The sequence below is a fragment of the Notamacropus eugenii genome, chromosome 1 (genome assembly GCF_028372415.1).
Source record: "Notamacropus eugenii isolate mMacEug1 chromosome 1, mMacEug1.pri_v2, whole genome shotgun sequence".
In the NCBI taxonomy this organism is placed as follows: domain Eukaryota; kingdom Metazoa; phylum Chordata; class Mammalia; order Diprotodontia; family Macropodidae; genus Notamacropus; species Notamacropus eugenii.
In genome coordinates this window covers 63,042,486-63,061,234 of record NC_092872.1, presented here as the reverse complement: position 1 = coordinate 63,061,234, position 18,749 = coordinate 63,042,486, and the positions used below count along the sequence as shown (strand labels likewise).

Here is an 18,749-nt window from a genome sequence, read left to right as displayed (position 1 = left end):
AGCTACCTTATTGCAGTCATTGCATATACTGTTTTCCTAGTTCTGTGACTTCACTTTGCAAACTTTCTGTCTCTCTAAAACCTCCTACCTCATGACAGGAGAAGCACATGCCTCTCATTCTTCTCCGACCAAGGTAATATATTTGCTTTCAGCCTTTTCAGTAGTGGGATACAAGGGGTAGCTTATGTAATTGATAATCCATAGTCTGGGGTAGCTAGGTGGCACAGTGCTAGGTCTGGAGGCAGGAAGACTCTTCTTCCTGAGTTTAAATCTGACCTCAGACACTTACAAGCTGTATGACTCTGGGCAAGGTACTTAACCCTGTTTGCCTTAGTTTCCTCATCCGTAAAATGAGCTAGAGAAGGAAATGGCAAACCACTCCAATATTTTTGCCAAGAAAAGCCCAAATGGGGTTGTGAGGAGTCAGACAAAATTGAAAAACAAACAACGCAATCTATAGTTTTGTGGCAAGAACTCTGGACTCAGAGTTAAGACACCTAGATTTGACTCCCAGTTCTAACACTGATTGGATATCTTTAGAGGCATAACACTTAGCCTTTGAGTAAAGGGAGATGATAATGCCTACACTGTGGTTCCCACTGGTATAGCAGGAAAAGTTAATTATTTATTTTTGGGACCTGACCTATATTTTCAGTATAGTATTTTGATATAGAAAAACCTTACTAAGGGATCTCCCATTACTAACACAAGATCTGTGATTTTGTAGTTTTATACTATTGCCTTTAAAACCCTAAATGATGCTCTTAAAGTGCTACACTCAATATGCTAGCAAATTTAGAAAACTCAGCTGTGGCCACAGGATTGGATTTACATCCCAATCTCAAAGAAGAGCAGTGCCAAAGAATATTCCAATTACCAAACAATTACTCTTATACCAGCAAGATTATACTTCTGCAAGCTAGGCTTTAACACTTTGTGAACTGAGAATTACCAGAAGAACAGGTTGGTTTTCAAAGAGGAAGAGGAACTAGAGACCAAATTGTCAACATTTGTTAGATTATGGAGAAAGCAAAGGAGTTCGAGAAATACCTACTTCTGTTTCACTGATTACACTAAAACCTTTGGCTGTGTGGATCACAACAAATTGTGGCAAATTTTCAAAGAAATAGGAGTACCAGATCCTCTTAGTAGTCTCCTGAGGAACTTGTAATGCAGGCTAACAAGTTAGAATTGAATGTGGAACAAATGATTGGTTTAAGATTGGAAAAGGAGTATGACAAAGCTGTATGTTTCCAATTTAACTTTTATGAAGCGTATATGATGCAAAATGCTAGACTGAATGAATCAAAAGCAGGAATTAAGATTGCTGAGAGAAATATCAATAATCTCAGATATCAGATGATACCATTCTGATGACAGAAAGTGAAGAGGATTTCAGAAGTTTCTTGATGAGGGTAAAAGAGGAGATGCTTAACATCAAAAAAAACAAAAAACCAAAAACAAAAAACTAAGGTCTTGGCAACTGGTCCATCACTTCCTGGCAAATAGAGGGAGAAGAAACGGAAGCCATAGGCTCAAAGATGACTTCAGGCAGCAACAGCAGCCATGAAATTAAAAGATGTTTGCTCCTTGGAAGGAAAGATATGGCAAACCTAGACAGCAAACTAAAAAGCAGAGATATCACCTTATTGACAAAGGTCTGTACAGTCAAAGCTATGGTTTTTCCAGTGGCAAAGTATGCCTGTGAGAGTTGGACTATAAGGAAAGCTGATTGCCACAGAATCATTGCTTCTAAATGGTGGCGTGGAAGAAGACTTTTGAGAGTCCCTTGGACAATAAGGAGATTAATCAGCCGATATTTAAAGAAATTAATTCAGTCTATTCACTGGGAGTCAAACACTGAAGGTGAAGCTTAAATACTTTGGTCACTTAATGAGAACATGAGACTCACTGGAAAAGACTCAAATGTTGGGAAAGAATGAAGGCAAAAGGAAAAGGAGATGGCAGAGGATGAGATGGGTAGACAATGAACATGAACTTGCACAGAGATAATGGAGGAGATGGGCTGGCATGCCTATGTCCATGGGATCATGAAGAATTGGACATGACTAAACAATAACAATTGTGTTGCATGGGGAACTAAGAAATGAAGAGAATTCCCTAGCGCCAGACAGTATGGTTAGAAATGGAACTCAGACAGGTCTGACTCTCTAGAGAAGTGCTTGTTAACAGAGGTGATGAAATGTGGTAAAGAGTATACTAGGCTTGAAGTCAGGAAAATGTGGATTCAAATTCTACCTTGGGAACTTACTAGCTAGCCTCTTCAGCTTCCCTTAAGTCTCAGCTAAAGTCCTGCCCTGGGCAAGAAACCTTCCCCAGTCCTCCCTAATCTTATTCCCTTTCCTCTGAGGCTACCCTTAATATATTCTGTATATATCGGGTTTGTATATAGTTGTTTGCATGTTGATTCCCTCAGACTGTGAGCTCCTTGAGAGCAGGGACTGTCTTTTTCCTTCTTTTGTATCCTCAGCACTTAGCAGAGTGTCTGGCACATAGGCACCTAATAAATTCTAGCTGACCCTGGGGAAGTCCCTTAATCTCTCTCTGCCTCAGTTTTTTCATCTAGAAAACCAGAGAATTGAACTCATGGACCTCTGAGGGTCCTTTCAGTTCCACTCCTATATATTTTATTCTTTGACAGTGTTTTAAGATTTAAGAAATGTTTTCCACACAACATTAAGGTAAGGTTAAAAGACAGTGTAAGTATGAGTATCTGCCTTATCCAGATGAGGAAATATATTAAGGTAAGGAAAGAGATTCATCTGAGGTCACATGGCTAGTCAATGTTATAGTCTGGATTTGAAATCAGGTTTTCTGATTCCAAGTTTAATGTTCTATATTACTAGGGTGGCCTCCCAGCACTTCAGGGGGTATAATTTCTATGTCAAATTAGAAAAATGTATTTGTTCAAAGATCAATTAGGTTTCCATGTTCTTCCTTTCCCTAGGATCTATGAATAAGGACCTTGATTATCAACTGGAAAATCTGTGAACTGGAGGGTCGTGCCTGACGATTTGGGGTGGCAGCTTGGGAGAGGAATCCATACTGCTAGTAAAACTTCTCAGGTATATTTAGGCAAACCTAAACCTGGAAAATGAGTAAGGATATACCCAATAAGAGAAGAGAGAGGATAACAGGGCCAGGAACTGTTTTTTCTCTGTCCTTTCACTCTTCACACCAGTAAGTTGAGTGATCTCTGCTTGCAAGTCTGGATGCACATTCAGATCCCCTTTCCCTCCCTGGGAATTATATTATATAGAAACACCCGCTATGAGGCAATCCTTTACCTCAGTCACAAAGCTCTTTTCTGCCAATAACTCCTTAAAGCTGTTTTCTCTCTCTCTCTCTTTTTTTTTGTTTGTTTCCAAAAGATTTCTTGGCCTCTTCTAGCTTAAACTTTCATAGAATCACAGGATTTAGAGCTAGAGGGTCCCTCAAAGATCATCTGATTCAGCACTCTCATTATCTTTAATTAAATATTTATTGATACCATTAGTATTGTTTAATTTGAACTCTCTCTTTTCAGAGATGAGAAAAATGAGATCCCACAGAGGTTAAGTGACTTGCCTAAGGTCATACAACATGGCAAATGGCAAAGTCTGAATACAAATCCTCTAAAGTAGATTCTAGTACTCTTAGCACTCTCCCCACATTCTCTTTGGACTTCCTGACCCCCCTGGCCTTCTCCTCCACCCTATTCCTCTCCTATTGCCACTTATGGCACAGTGTAATACCCTGTAGGGAAACTTTCAGGTACTGGAAGCATAGTAGTCACACGCCCCAGGTCATCATTCTCTCCCTTTTCTAGATTTTTATCAAGTCACACAGACCTGACTTTCTACTCTTGCAAAAAGTTTAAGAGAAAAGGAAGCATGGAACTCATTCTGGTCCCTGCAAGGCATGATGAGCTAAGGTCTTTTCTGGAGATACCAGAAAGTAGGCACAGATATGCTTCTTTTGTTGGGGAATGACAAGTGGTAGCATGAGAAAGACTGCGTGGGAAATTTTGACTCTAAGCATTCTGAAGTTATATAGAAATCTCCTAAGAGAGTACTGGATACTGAAACATCAAGAGTAGGAAATTTTGCTTGATAGTGGAATAAGGAAAGAAGGAAAGGATAAAGGTCTTGTTTTTTGTTTTACAGTCATAGGCTGGTAAGAAGACCATAGGATTATAGATTTAGAGTTGGAAGGCACCTTTGAAATCATCTAGTTCAACCTCCTCATTTTCAAGATGAGGAACTGAGACCTAAAGAGCTTAAGTGACTTGTTTGAGGTCATATGGATGGTAAATGACAGAACTGAGATTTGAACTCAGGTCCTCTGATGTCAGATCCAATACTTTTCCCAATATACTATGCTCCTTCTAACACCTCAATATGACTAGAGATATGTATTTCTGTCATTTTTACTCCAAATATGGTATCATCTTTAAAAAAATAGATAACTATTCATCTCTAATTGCTATATATTGTCTTTTTATTTAAAAACTCACATATGAAATATGTACTATAATCTAGATTCCATGTATTTACAGTAAGCCTCTGCATTTGGATCACATGACCATAGCCTAAGGACAATCCATGTGCTAGCAGTTTTCTTGAATTGCAAACTAAGTGACTAGGAGGAAATAAAAGCCTTCGAAATTCAAATCTGCACATAGCAATTTCTGATATTTAAATAGTGTTTAAAGGTTTGCAAAGAACTTAACAAATATTCAACCCAAGAAGCTTTTATTAAATACCTACAAGTAAGTAGGTATTGTGTGTAAAGTGTGCTGGCTGCTGGGGGGTGGAAAGTGGGGAACCTAAAAACAAAAAGGAAGCCAGCCCCTGCCCTCAAGGAGCTTATAGTCTAAGCTTCATAACAACTCTATGTGGCAGAGATTACAGAAAACATTAGTTTTTTTGAGTCCTGTTGCTGCGGTTTAAAAGCCACAATGAAGGAAGACGATAAATGTTAGAGGGGACACTGACACATTGTTGGTGCAGCTGTGAATTAGTACAGCCATTCAGGAATGCAATGTGAAGCTGTGCCCCCAAAGTTACCAACCTGCACATACCCTTTGAGGGAGTGATACCTGTCCTAGGTCTACGCTCCAAAGTGACCAAAGCAAGAGGAAAAATAGTCATAGTATCTCTTTCTGGAATGGCAAAGAACTGGAAACTAAAGGGATGCAGGACATCATTTGAGGAATGGTTGAACAAATTATGCTATGTGAATAGAATGGAATACTATTATGTGATAAGAAAAGAGATGATATCAGAGAAACCTGGGAAGACTTAAATGAACAGATGCAGAGTTGAGTGAGCAGAACCAGGAAATCAATTTATACTGTAACAACAACGCTGTAAAGATGAACGATTTTGAACGACCTAAGAATTCTGAACAATGCAGCCATCAAATATAATTTCAGAAGACCAATGATGAAGAATGCACCCTGGAGTCAGGAAGACCTGAGTTCAAATCCAACTTTAGACATGTAACAATTGCTAGCTGTGTGGTCCTAAGCAAGTTACTTAATCCCAGTTGTCTCATTAAAAAAAAATGCTGTCTATATCCTAAAAGATAAGTGACTGAAGTATGCAGAATGAGACATGTATTTTTAGACATGGCCAATGTTGGTATTTGTACCGCTGATCTACGTTTATTTGCTACAAGAGTGTGCGAGTTTTTACAAGACGGGCAAGACAGGATGTTGGAAAGAGTGAAAAATACTTATCAATTTGAAAAACAATTTGAAAAAGCCAAATTAAACAAATGAGATCTTTGTTTCTCTGGCTTTGACAAATGTGGACGCTGTATCTTGATCTCTCTCTCCTCTTTTCTTTTCCCTGTCCCTTCCACCTTCTACTTTCTCCCTTAACTCACCATTATACAGGGATGAAGTACATATTTATTTGTTGTGTTTGGTAAATGGAATTTTGTGTTCCTTGTCCTTAATTTTAAAAATGGGGGGATGGCTTGTTGTTTTATACCTTTCTCTACAAAAACAAAACACAAAACAAAACACCACACAAAACACACAAACTACAACATTGATTTTCACTTATGTGAACTTTACTTTGGGTCAGAGACCTTGGATGGAAAAGATATTCCCAATTCCTACACTTAAAACTTTTTTAAATTTATAATTAATTTTTTTCAATCAACAGAAATCTATTTTCTCTTCCTTCCTTCCATCCCCCTTCCCTAATTGAGAAAGAAAAACAAAAATCCTGTTATAACTGTGTATAATCACTTGTCCTTGGAATCCTGACCAAGGTAGCAGACAGCTTAAAATGGGGGGAAAATACTGCTTCTAGAGATAGAAGACCTAGGTTCAAATCCTGATTCTGATATTGACTACTTATAACTTCTTTGGGCCTCAATTTCTTCACCTGTAAAATGAGGCAGTTGGGCTAGATGGTGCCTGAGGTCACTTCCAGGTAAACGTCTATGATCTTATTGTCCTTGTGGCATCATATTAACTAAATCCTTTGGATGAGGTCCAAGACAGACCACATTTTTCTATTGAAAAGTTGGGGTCTCAAATCCAGGTCTTCTGGTTCCAAATCCAAACAGCTTTACTCAATCAGAACAGCCTTCATCTGGAGGGAGGCCATGAGACTGCAGGGCAGGCAGTAAAGTTCTGTAGCTTTTCAGAAGCTGTCAGGATGACACAAAATATAATTAACCATAAAACCTCCCTTCGGATGTTTTTCTTCCTTCAAAACAGGGAGTGGGGGAACTCCCAAACTTCCTGTATTATAACAGGTTCATTTCCCCCTTGTCATCTCTTCTCATAATTAGCAACAAGAGCTCTCATTTATCCATACGTTCAGTTTACAAAGCATATGCCTTGCATCTATGTGAGGTAATATATGAGGTAATCTATGTGAGGTAATGTATAAAAATGGGGATTTTACATAGGAAGTTCAGAAAAATGAAGCAAATTACCTATGGTCACATAGCTAGGAAGTAGAAAAGCCAGCACTTTAACCTGACTCTTATGACTTCAAGTCCTGTGCTCTTTCTACTGTTCCCCACTGTTCCACACTGTCCCTCTTAATAAAGTGTGTTAGTTTACATATACCCCTATACACACATACATACATACATACATATGTGTACATGTGTATCCCCCTAGTTACCTTTGAGACTCAGCTCAAACATCCATCACCTTCCTCATGAAGTCTTCTTGGTCTCCCCCAACTGCTAGGACATATCCTCCCCCAAATACTTTGCATTAATTTGTGGGGGTATGTATGTATATATTATAAGTGTATGTGTACATGTGTATGTATATATGTATGTATATGTATGCATATATATATACATATATATCAGACCACTGGACCCAGATGGCTCAGGAGAAAAAAGTGAGGCTGGTGACCCTGCACAGCCCTCCTTCACTCAAATCAAAGTCAACTGCAAGTCATGTCATCATCCTGATGTCATGGTCCTCTTCAAGAATGAAGGATATACACATACAACAACACCACACACACATGTGCATATATGTGTGTACAATTATATATGTGTATTATATATTATGCAATATAATATATCATATAACATGTATGTGCATGTATACATATTCTATATATATACTCTTATGGGTACGTGTTTCCTCCCCTATTAGAATGTAAGCCTCTTGAGAGTATTAACCAACTGCCTTGAACCCCCCCAAGGACACACTGGGAGTGAGCTTGGGGTGGCAAATAACAAATGATGTCATTTCAGCGCAGGGCTTCGTCCTTGATACATTCAGGGCCTTCTGAATGCTCTGGGTCCCATGTTTCTGGAAAATATGGCAACTCAAGAAGACAAGTTCAGGGGGCTCCCTTAACAAGAGTATGTACTGTTTGACTTCTGTGTTTTTATCTCCAATGCTTATGAAGAAACTTGGCATGGTAGATAGTGAGCTGGCCTTAAAATCAGCAAGACTGGATTTTACTTCCTAACTGGCGTCCATACTGGCTGCATACATGACCTTAGGCAAATCACTTACTCTCCTAGTATTTTAGACAACTGTTTTAGAATGTAAATTGCAGAAAACATAATGACCTACATTCATAGAAGCTTCTGCACTATTTCCCTAAACCAGGAAACCCGGAAAATCAGAGGTCCAGGCCTTATCCTATATCCCAAGGCTTAGGACAGTGTCTGGTACATAGCAAATGCTTAATTAATGCTTGTTGATTAAGAGGGTGTGTGTGTGTGTGTATTTTTTTTAATCTTACTATTTGGGATGAGACTTTGGGGACAAGAAAACAACTCTCAACTCTAATTAGCAGCAGGGCCTATTTAAAAAGCTGTTTCTGGATTAAGTCTAACACAGATCTCCGGGATTCCATGCTAACAACAACACAACAGTTTTCCCATTGCCTCATGGGACCAACTCAGTTCCCAGATGTGAAATCATTTCAGTGCCAGAGATAATTCCTCAGCACTGTGCTTTGCATCTTTAAGGAAAGGCTTCATCTTATTCAGTAGCTTAATGAATGAACGACAGTGGGAGCATGTTCAGAGGTTGTCAGAGCAAACATACAGCAGGAGGCTTGTTCAACACTGTTGGGTCTGACTGGCAAACAGCTTGTTGCTGCTGCCTTAATGATGAAGGGGACAATTCCCTTCACTCTCACCCTGCAAAGGGACCAGCTCTGCAGCTGTCACAGGGAAGGCCTTGCAAGCTTAATTAACCAGGTGGAATGGGCCCTGTTTCCAGCAACGCTTTGGCTCTGAATGGAAAAGGGAAAGCGGGGAGGGATGGAGGAGAAGGGAAGGGTAGAAGTAGGGGAGTTGTGGGGGCAGAGGGAGGAATGTGTGGAAATACAAGAAGATTGGGGTCACAGAATGATGAAGTACAACTATACTGAAAAGCTCTCTGTCTTCACTTTCTGCACAGACACAGGTTTTTCATCCTAAAGGGGCTCATTGGAAGATGCAGAGTATCTAATTTGCTTTCCACTGAGTCAAAATACACTACAGCAAATGTATATACGAGACAACTCCAAGGCACAGACAAAAGGGAACTTTGCATGGTTTTACCTTGTCAATGAGCCCCTTATGACCTCCATCTTCAAAGTTCCTTAAATTTTTTTCTTTTCTTTAAAGCAAAACTACACTGAAAGGCTTGTTCAATAGAAGAATATAAACCAGGGTCTCCCAGCTTCTGGTCCTTTAAGGAAGTTGGGTATGTGATCATCATACTTAGGTCATCAACCTGATGGGTGTTGGGAGTGAGAGTAGTGGGGGAAAGAGCTATAAAAGAATATTAGATAATGAATATGCATAGTCTACCCAAATACCACTCAGACTCTGCTATTCAAGAGTTTACAGGCTAAAAGCTGTCAAGGGACTGCACCTTAATCTACAAAACAACTGAATTCAAGGAACATGGACAAGTACCTAAGATGTGCATAGCCTTGTGGTAGGTACCAGACATACACCAAGACAGCTATTAATAATACCTCACATTTTTAAAGTACTTTAAGGTTTACAAAATGCTTTCCTTACAACAACCAATAAATGAGGTAGTAAAGTGCTATTAGCTCCATTTTATAGATTAAAAAACTGAGGCTTAGAGTGGCGTAAAGTGATTTCTCTAGTACCACATAATTAGTAAGTATCAGAGCCAAGAATCAGACCCTTCATTCTTACCCCAATTCTATACTGTTTTCTAGGTGTTTATAATAGAAGAAGGGAAAGCCAGAAATAAATAATTATCATGCAAGGAAGCATAATAAAATATGATAAAGACATTCTTACAAATTGTTATGGAAAATTTAAAGGTGGGATTTGGAGTCAAAGGGCTTAGATTCAAGTCGTAGTGCCAGCAATTATGACCTCACATGTGACCTGGGGCAAGTTACTTCAGCGATCGGTGCCTCAGTTTCCTCTGGGGCAACTGGGTAGAAGACCTCTAAGTACTTTTCAGCTCTAGATATATTATCCTACATTAGCATCTTGTTGTTTGCTTTTCAGTTATTTTTCAGTCATGTTCAACTCTTCTGGAGTTTTCTTGGCAAAGATATGGAAGTAGTTTGCCATTTCCTTCTCCAGCTCATTTTACAGATGAGGAAACTGAGGAAAAATGGGTCAAGTGATTTGCCCAGGGTCACACAGCTAGGAAGTGTCTGAGGCTAGATTTAAACTCTGGAAGATAAGTCTTCCTGATTCCAGGCCCAGCACTCTATCTACTATCAGCGGTGGGAAACCTAGGATCTTGAGGCCACATGTGACTTTCTAAATCCTTGGGTGTGGCCTTTGGATTGAATTCAAGTTTTACAGAACAAATTCTTTTATTAAGGGGATTTGTTCTGTGAAGTTTGGATTTGGTCAAAGTACAGTACTTGAGGATCTAGAGGGCCACATGTGGCTTTGAGGCCCCAGGTTCCCCACCCCTGTACTAGATATGTAATGTTAGAAAGTGACTCTGGTCTAGATCTGTTTTTTTATTGATGTAGAGAATTCCTATCAAGAAAATCCTCTTTATTGAGGGCAATCAGCAACTGCTCTGCAATTTAAGAGTCTTTGAGAGTTATGCTGGGCACCGAGAGATCAAGTGATTTGCACAGGGTCACAAAACTTGTGTGTCAGAGGTAAAACCATCTACGGTGTGAATTTGTTTTACTGTTTATTTGTTGCAAGGGCTTCTTTCTGTCAGTAAATTATGGGAGGTTGGGAAGGAGACATTCATAATAGTGATAACCTCTCCCCAAAAGAGTACATTATAACAATTTTTCAAGTGTACAGAAAAAAATAGAAGCTCAGAAGGGAGCACAGACAAGTAAGACAGTCTGGAATGTTACACGTAGAATTTATTAAATGTTTTTTTTAAGAATAAGTAGAATGAAATGGAGATTCATACTTTCTTAGATATAGAATCCTCCTTTTACATTTACTGTTTATATGCAAATACTCTTTTGATTTTTGGTGTTCAAGTTTAAAATGAAAAAAAAATTCATGTGCTTCCCTACCCCCAATAAAAAAAAAAGGATGTATTTCATCTGGGGCATTGGGTACAATCACTGAAGGCTGGGTGGATTTAAATGAGTGTATAAGAATACATTATACATATTCTTAAGAATATGTATTCTTATGTATTCTTATACATATCCTCAGAGGATTTCTACCAAGGACGCTAGAAAATAAATATATTCTCATTTCCTCTAGAAATGACCCTGTCATGGCTTCAGCATTCACCTAGAAAGACTAGGTCCTTATACTATATGGCATCATTCATAACCAAAGGAAGTGTCATCATTCATTTTTAAGATCTGATCATTCAAGAAATCCTAGAAAGAATATTTATTATGAAGGGAATTAAGAAAGAAATGATGCGTGGTAGTAAAGTTGGCTAAGGACAAGACTTAGCATATTCATGGTAAGATTCCATTAGAGACTAAAAGGTACTCTCAAACATTTTTTCCTAGGCCTTCTCATTTAAATTGTACTACAGAAGTGCTTGAGATGGGAGGGAAACAGTATAATTGTAAGAGAACCCCGATCTATTTATGTTTGTGAAGAGTGAACAGAAAACACAAGAAAAATGTATCAGTTCTTCCCCTCTGTCCCCTTCCCACACCTCAAGTCTACAAGGAAAATAGTTCTGGTTTAGTGAAGGCTATACTTAAAGCGCATTTGTACAGACCCTAGGATGCTAAGGCTCTTGATCTCTTCCCACCATTGCATAGACTCTATGCAGAGACAAATTCCCTTAATAAAAGGATTTGTTCAGTAAATCTGAATTCAGTCAAAGTGCTGCACTTCAGGACCTAGAGGACCCCATGTGGCCTTGAGGCTGCAGGTTCCCTACCCCTGGAATAGAAGTTCTGTCATATGCCTGCAAGGAGGAACCATCCCTGATCCTACACAGAGGAGGGAAATCTCTCTCCAGGCCCTTCAATGCCCTTCCCTCTGCTGTTGGCTACTAGACTAGTGTCCAAAAAGCAACATTAATAAAGACACCCCAGAATCTGTGGTAGGAGCAGGTGAACTTTTCTCCCAACTTCACAATGTATTTTCCATGGGTTCTTTCGTCCCCCTTCATGCCTCTCAGTAGGACCTTGGCCATTTTCAAGGTGAGATGAATGAATGGATGGATGGATGAATGGATGAAATGAATATAAAAGCATTTATTAAGCACTTATTATATGCCCAGTACTGAAGAGCTGGGGGATATAAAAAACAAAAGTGACAACAATCTCTGCCCTTAAGAAGTTCATATTTTAATAGAAAGAGACAATAAATATGTGGAATTATTGACTGAAGAGAGATGTTTTGATTTGGAAAATTACTAGGCTAGTGAATGAAGCCTGTGGGAATAGAATGACAAATGCTTTCTATGAGTAAGTGGCTATGCTAATTTGATTATGGTTTCAGAACTGGAAATGGGATGGGACAACGCACATCAAGGCAGCTAGTGAGAAGATGGTGGGCTCTGAGAGGGGATCCTCAAACAGACCAGCAGGGCCCTAAGAGATGAAAGGATTAAGTCCTGAGGGCATGGGTTCTGGCCCAGGGGCAAGTCAGCTGAGGAGAACGTGGGAGGAAATAGGAAACGGAGATGGCATTCTCTGGTTTGTCTGGGGAAATGGCAGATGGATTGAGGAGGGATGATTTTCTCTCCTTTGTCTCTACAAGTTCCCCTCAGCATAAAAGAAAGAATTTCACAGGCCAAATATTTTACAATGGCTAGTAGGTGAGGTTCGTTGCAGTCCTATTCTGAAGACTATTTGAAATGGTGAGCTAGATTGTTAGATTGTGGAAAGATTGTCGGTATCATGAAGGCAGGAATTATATGTTTTCTAGCTTTTATATCTGCACCAGGCCCTAGCACAAGACTCTACAGCATTTAATGTTCATTGAGATTGGAGGTGGGGATCTTGAGCTACAGACGTGTCAGACAGCAGAAGTGGAAACGATTCCTCCCCCTACTGTGCATGTATATATGGGGATGTGTGTGGACTGTAAGAGATCTTTTAGCAGTTTTCATGAGGAGTCACAATTTCCCAGAAGTCACATTATACCTTTCTGCTCTAAAATCTTCTCAACATCTTCTCTACATCCCCTCCAAAGCCCCAAGTGGTTCAGACTTAGTGGAAAGCCCAAAGCTTTGTTTGTTCCCCTCTCAATGTTGACCAAATCTCAAGCTTAGGGAAAGCATTGCTCTAGAATAACCCTGGAACCCAGTTCAGCCCTAGGCTATAACTATAAAAGGGAGTATTTGAAAGTGATGAAGGACTGGGAGGTAGTCAACAAGCCATTTTCTGGAACCCCCAACCCCTACCCCAGTCCATCTTCCTGCATCTTTGGAGTAGCCCTAACTTATAAATACTTCTTCTTATGTTTCTGGGGGTAGAGGGGAGGGCATGGAGAGGGGTTGGTCATCTTGCAACCTTCCAAGCCTGAAGAGAATGACATTGGTTCAGTTATAGGAATGTTTCCATGTATTTGTACCTCCCACTATCTCTATTAGAAGGGAGATGGTAATTTTCGTTGCATTTTCCCAGGGCCTGTTTTTCAGACGAACATGCTAAACCAACAGATGGATCCTGTACCTTGAGAAATCTGGGTGTCCCAGGAAAATCATGCTCCCTTCCTGTTACTGGCCATCAGCATCTTTAACCCTTCACTGTCATGTATGTTATTCGATATCTCATAAAATAAATACTTGAACGTCAGGGAGAGCAAAATTCTGGCAACGAGCATCTGGCTAATTATTAAAGTCACAGTAAAGCAAATGGAAAGAACAGTCACAAAATCATTGAAAAGGCATACTGAAAAATTACAAAGAACAAGCTTCGCCCTAAAGAAAAGATATAAGAAGGTGCCTCTCCTAACTCCTTGGCGGAGGTGGGGGGAGGGGATCTCTGGGTGTGAAATGGTTCATAGAATGTTGGAATTTTTTTTCAATGGATTGATTAGTTTTGCTGAATTTTTCTCCTTTTTAAAACTATTTTTTTTTTTGTTTTGCTGTAAGGGATGGGTCTTGGAGAGGGGAAGGGGATGTACACAGGGGAAAATTTAGGTGATACAAAAACAAAATAGATCAATAAGATCTGTGAGGTTTTTTTTTTCATTCATTGTAGAAGGTATGACTCACTGTGATTCCATCTCCTTCCTGAGGCCCCTACCTTACCTATACCTATTCTAAGTTCTGTGTTTAGCCATTTTTAGAGGCAAAAACTGAATATAGGTTCTAGGGCCAAACCACATGGAGAAGCTGGTAAAAATGGGGGACTCTGCTTCTGTAAGGAAAAAGCATCACTATCTACCAAAGCAGGGAAAAGTCGTGGTACAGAGTCCTGCCTTAGAAGCGTTCCCTAAAAACACTTGTGCCTCTCCCCCAGAATCATGGGGGGCACGAAGATGCTTCCTGTTGGGTGACTAGATCCTTTCTGTTCCTTCTCCTTCCCCTCCCCCCATCTCTACTCATGTGAGAGAAGAAAACAAGTTAGTTCCTGGTGAATGTTTCAAGTCTGTCTGTGTTCAGAGCTGGGCCACTCCTGGCAAAGGAAGCTACGTATTCTTCTTGTGCCAAGATATAGCCTCACCAAACTCAGCAGAAGACGGGTCAGTGTGTCCCCATATGCTGTGGATGAGTTCTCCCAGAGTTGCCCTGTGATCTGCTTCCATCAGAAGAGGCTGCATTTACCAACTGCTGACATAAAATTGTGTCACAAGCAGCTTGAGTTTCTCCAAGAAACTAACTAAGCTCTCATTCTTATCCTGTGATAGGGCATGAAGGAAGAAAAAAAATGGAATTTCGGTATACCTACATTACATCATAGAGAACCCTGTGGATAAAATATTGGGCGTAGATATCTGAGTTTGTGTCCTGACTTAGCCATGTGTGATCAGAGAGGTAAAGAAACTGAAGCATTTTCTTCCCAATAAGCATTCTTACTTGGAACAGGATTCAGCTGATAGGCTGTGATCAAGGCATCTGGTTGATCCCTTGACTTTCTCCCAACCAGCTCAAAATGAGTTTCCAAACCTTGGTTTTGAGACTGATGTCTAAAGCTATCATACTAAAGGAGATAACGTATAAATGTTTTTTATAAAGTACAAAGTACCACCTCAATGTCAATTATTAATAAATAAGAACAGTAATGAGGATAGCCATTCCAGTGAGTTAATGGATTTCAAGAAAATTGAGAGGCCATAATTCGTTTCAACACACACACACACATCTGTCAATCTGCCTATCACCGTAGTTGGAACTTAAATATCATGGGATCTTACACAGTTCCAGGATGTAAACCAACAACAGGAAATGTTCATTCATTTCACAAAGGGAAAAGAAGACTGTCTCGTTTACTTTGTCTGCCACTGGCTCACAAGCAACCAGATTAAAGCCAAGGTGTTTGTCTGAAGGAAATTCAAAAGCCATCCCAAATTTCCACAGGGCACCTCCATACTCCCCCTCCTGGCCTCTCCCCTTGATAATGCAGGCCACAGTGACACAGCAGAAGGTATGTGCTGCTCCAGCGAACCTCTACAATTATAATCTTGAGCCTCCCCAGTTGACCACTGCATCCCCTCTTATCCACAGCCAACTTCCAGGGCTTACAGGTCTACAAGTTAGCTTTCCAAACATCTCTCCCTCTCCCCAGCTCAAAGCAGCTGTCACAAACCAAGGCCCAGGGTTTCAGTGAGAATCAGTGGAATCTTGCATTGTCTTCAGTAGTTTAGGATTGGAGAGCAAGCCTCTTTCTAGGGTTTATGCAACTCAGCAACCTGCCCCAGGTTCAGGGCTACACTGTGGTTTAATTTAACCACATAGTATCAGAAAAATCACATTGGAAGGGCTCTCCTGTGAGTCAGCAACCATGAGCCATAAAAGGCAGATTTATCTTGGATACGATTTAGTTTAGAGCAGAGGGGACCCATAGCCTTCCCTGGGGGAGCAATTGAAAGAGCCCTGCTAGTGCTGTAGTCTTAGAAAGACCTAAGTTCCCTTAGGGCAACAGTAGCAGTCCCCAAAGCAGCTGCCTCCCCGAGGACAGGTTCAAAGTTTGAGGAAGATGACCAAAGCGCAACAATGTATCCAAGCATCCAGCAAGTTTGGCTCCATTGTCTCTTCCGCTCTCGCCAGATCTAGAGAATGAAAAGGCTCCATCTCCCGCAGCAAAGAACCTCAGGGCTGACAAGGCGCTCCCTCATCCTCCCGTGGCCCGGGATGCTAAGCAGGTGTCCCCTGTTCCCCATCCATCCCTACCCTCAGTGCCATCCCCAAGTCTTTCCGGAAGACTTATTACCTTTGTGATGACCATGCAGAAGGACTCCAGGTGCAGACGGGTGGGGGAAGCCCGGGTCAGCTCCGTCCTCAATCAGTCCCGAGTGCAGATGTGTTCCACCAAGACCTACGAGTCGACTCCAGCCCTTCTTCCGTCCTGCTCCTCGCTCCCCTTTGTCGCTCTCCTACCTCTCCCACTCCGAAACCAGAGACAATTATCCCTTGGCAGAGGGACTCACGTTCATTCATAAATCATGACTGAAGTATTTCTTGCTTTTCCTTGCCGGTGGGAGCAGAAGAGATTTGGGAGGATCCAGCAGAAAACAATTCTGCTAGCAGTCAGCGCACAGCGCTCGTTCTCTCTCTCTCTGTCTCTGTCTCTCTCTCTCACACACACATACACACACATACACACACACACACACACACACACACACACACACACAGAGAGGCACAGCAGTGTACACTGGCGAGCAGGCAGACACAGGGTGTGGGTGGAGAAACAAGGAGAGAAAATAAGAGATTCCCTTCCTTTTGTGTGAAAGGCAGAAATTGGAGCCTTTGCAGGGACAAACTGCATATTCATGAGCAGAGGGCGGAGACCGGAAGACACCTAACCCAAGTCCCCTTCCTACCTAAAACAACCTGTCCTCCTTCCTCGCATGACGTAGGGCGGCTAGGGGTGACCGCGGGGGCCCGGCCCGAGCCTCTGCTCTCCAGCAGATGGTTTCTTTTCCATTGGGATTCTGAGCCCCTCCCGCCTCTGCCTCCCTGGGGAGGGGAGGGGAGGGAGCCCCTGGGTGTGCAGCAGCTGCTGTAGCCGCAGGGAGAGGGTGCCCCCGCTGGGATCATTGCCCGGGCTCTGCTTTGGGGGAACCTGCCGCCCACACAGGGTCTCTAAGGCCAAGTTCTCTCCGGCGGGCAGGGGCCAGGGTGGGTCCGGAGAAGATGGTGTGCGCTGTCCCTCTGATTCCACTCGTCCTACCTAGAGGGATCATATCTCCACGCTCCCTCCCACTGCCCTAACCCTTGCACATCAACGAGTAGACAACCCCCCACCTCCAATTCACACTCCCCAAAGCCTAGAGCGTTCCAAAACAGGGTCCAGGGTTACACTATTTTACAAAGCATAGGTTCATAGAGCTGGAAGGGTCAATAATCATAGAATTTAATCCGGAAGGAACCTTAGAATTCATCTAGTCCAACCCCCTTATTTTCCTGAGAAACTTTTTTTTACTACTATTATGGGAAACTGAGGCCCAGAGAAAGTTAAGTCACTTGCCCAAGGCCACACAGGGAGTACGGGGAGTAGCACCCCGAAGCATAGACTACGGGCGGGACTCCTGATTTCATTGATATAGGAAGTTGTTGCATGAGAAAACTCCCCATACTGATTCAGGTCAGCACTTCTTTTCAATTTTTAGTGATCAAGAAATGTCTAATACATCAAGAGATTGAATGACTTGATCCAGGTCACAGTCCACACAGCCAGAAGTATATACAAGTCTTTCTGGTTGTAAGGCCAGTTCTCCATACCCTACACCATGGCTGCTGAACACATGAAAAGTGATTAATAAATGTTGGTTAAATCTGAATATTGAAAATTTTATAATTAGCATGCTCAGAACCACTAGCCCCATCTTAGGGACTGGATAGTCTATTCTCATAAGCAAAAGGACATTTTGATCACTAGTTTAAAGGAACAAAATACAAGAGGGTAACAAATTTTAATATTCATGCTTGTTTTTCCTTTATTATGATCTATGGATATTTAGGCTATGAATTCTTTCAGGTTAAGGGGATTTTCTGGGGACATTCCACTTTCACTATCTCCTCCTCCCTAATCTTTGTATATTAAATATTGAAATTTGACCCTATTGCCTTTAGATTTACTCATATCCTGGTTCTTTTTGGGCCTCGAACCACTATAACCTTTTTGTGTCAGAGATGAGTGAAGTGTTTTAAGATGCAGAGCTAAAGAGAGAGAGGGACAGACAGAGAGGCAGACAGCTCTCAATGGATGGCCTCTGTTTTTTTCTGTTTATTTGTTTTTTTTCAGTAAAATAGGAGACGTGGTCCATAACAGAAAAGGAGGGATAAGAAAGGGTACAGGAAAGGGAGCGTAGTATAGCAGATAGTATACTAAACCTGGAGTCAGGAAAACAAATTTGGTCTCTGATGCTTACTAGCTATATGATCTCAGGCAATTCCCTTAGGTACTCTGGCTCTCAGTTTCCTCCCCTGCAATGTAAGAGGGTTGGGCCAGGTGGGACAATGTGCTACAATGAAAAGATCGATGACTTTGGATTGAGTTTGAAGTCTGACTCCGATATGTACTCCTTGTGTGGCCTTGGTCAAATGACTTAACTTTGTCTGGGCCTCAGTTTCCTGGAAAAGTGTAGTTTAAAAAAAGTTTCTCAGGAAAATGAGGGAGTTGGACTAGATGAACTCTAAGGTTCCTTCCAGATTAAATTCTATGATTATATGATCCTTCCAACTC

At 41.2% G+C, this 18,749-nt stretch overlaps 1 protein-coding gene across 2 annotated transcripts in view; it reads right to left on the bottom strand.

Moving 5' to 3' along the window:
- The window catches only part of CORO2A (coronin 2A), a 168,912-nt gene extending 152,296 nt beyond the window's left edge, over window positions 1-16,616 (bottom strand). The window contains exon 1 of one of the 2 annotated variants that reach the window (XM_072604274.1): window positions 16,272-16,616. In XM_072604274.1, coding sequence (XP_072460375.1) covers window positions 16,272-16,286 — 15 coding nt within the window. In that variant the 5' untranslated portion in view covers window positions 16,287-16,616. The remainder of the gene's footprint in view (window positions 1-16,271) is intronic. The other variant, XM_072604281.1, reaches the window with a different exon arrangement.
- Between the last annotated feature and the right edge of the window lie 2,133 nt (window positions 16,617-18,749).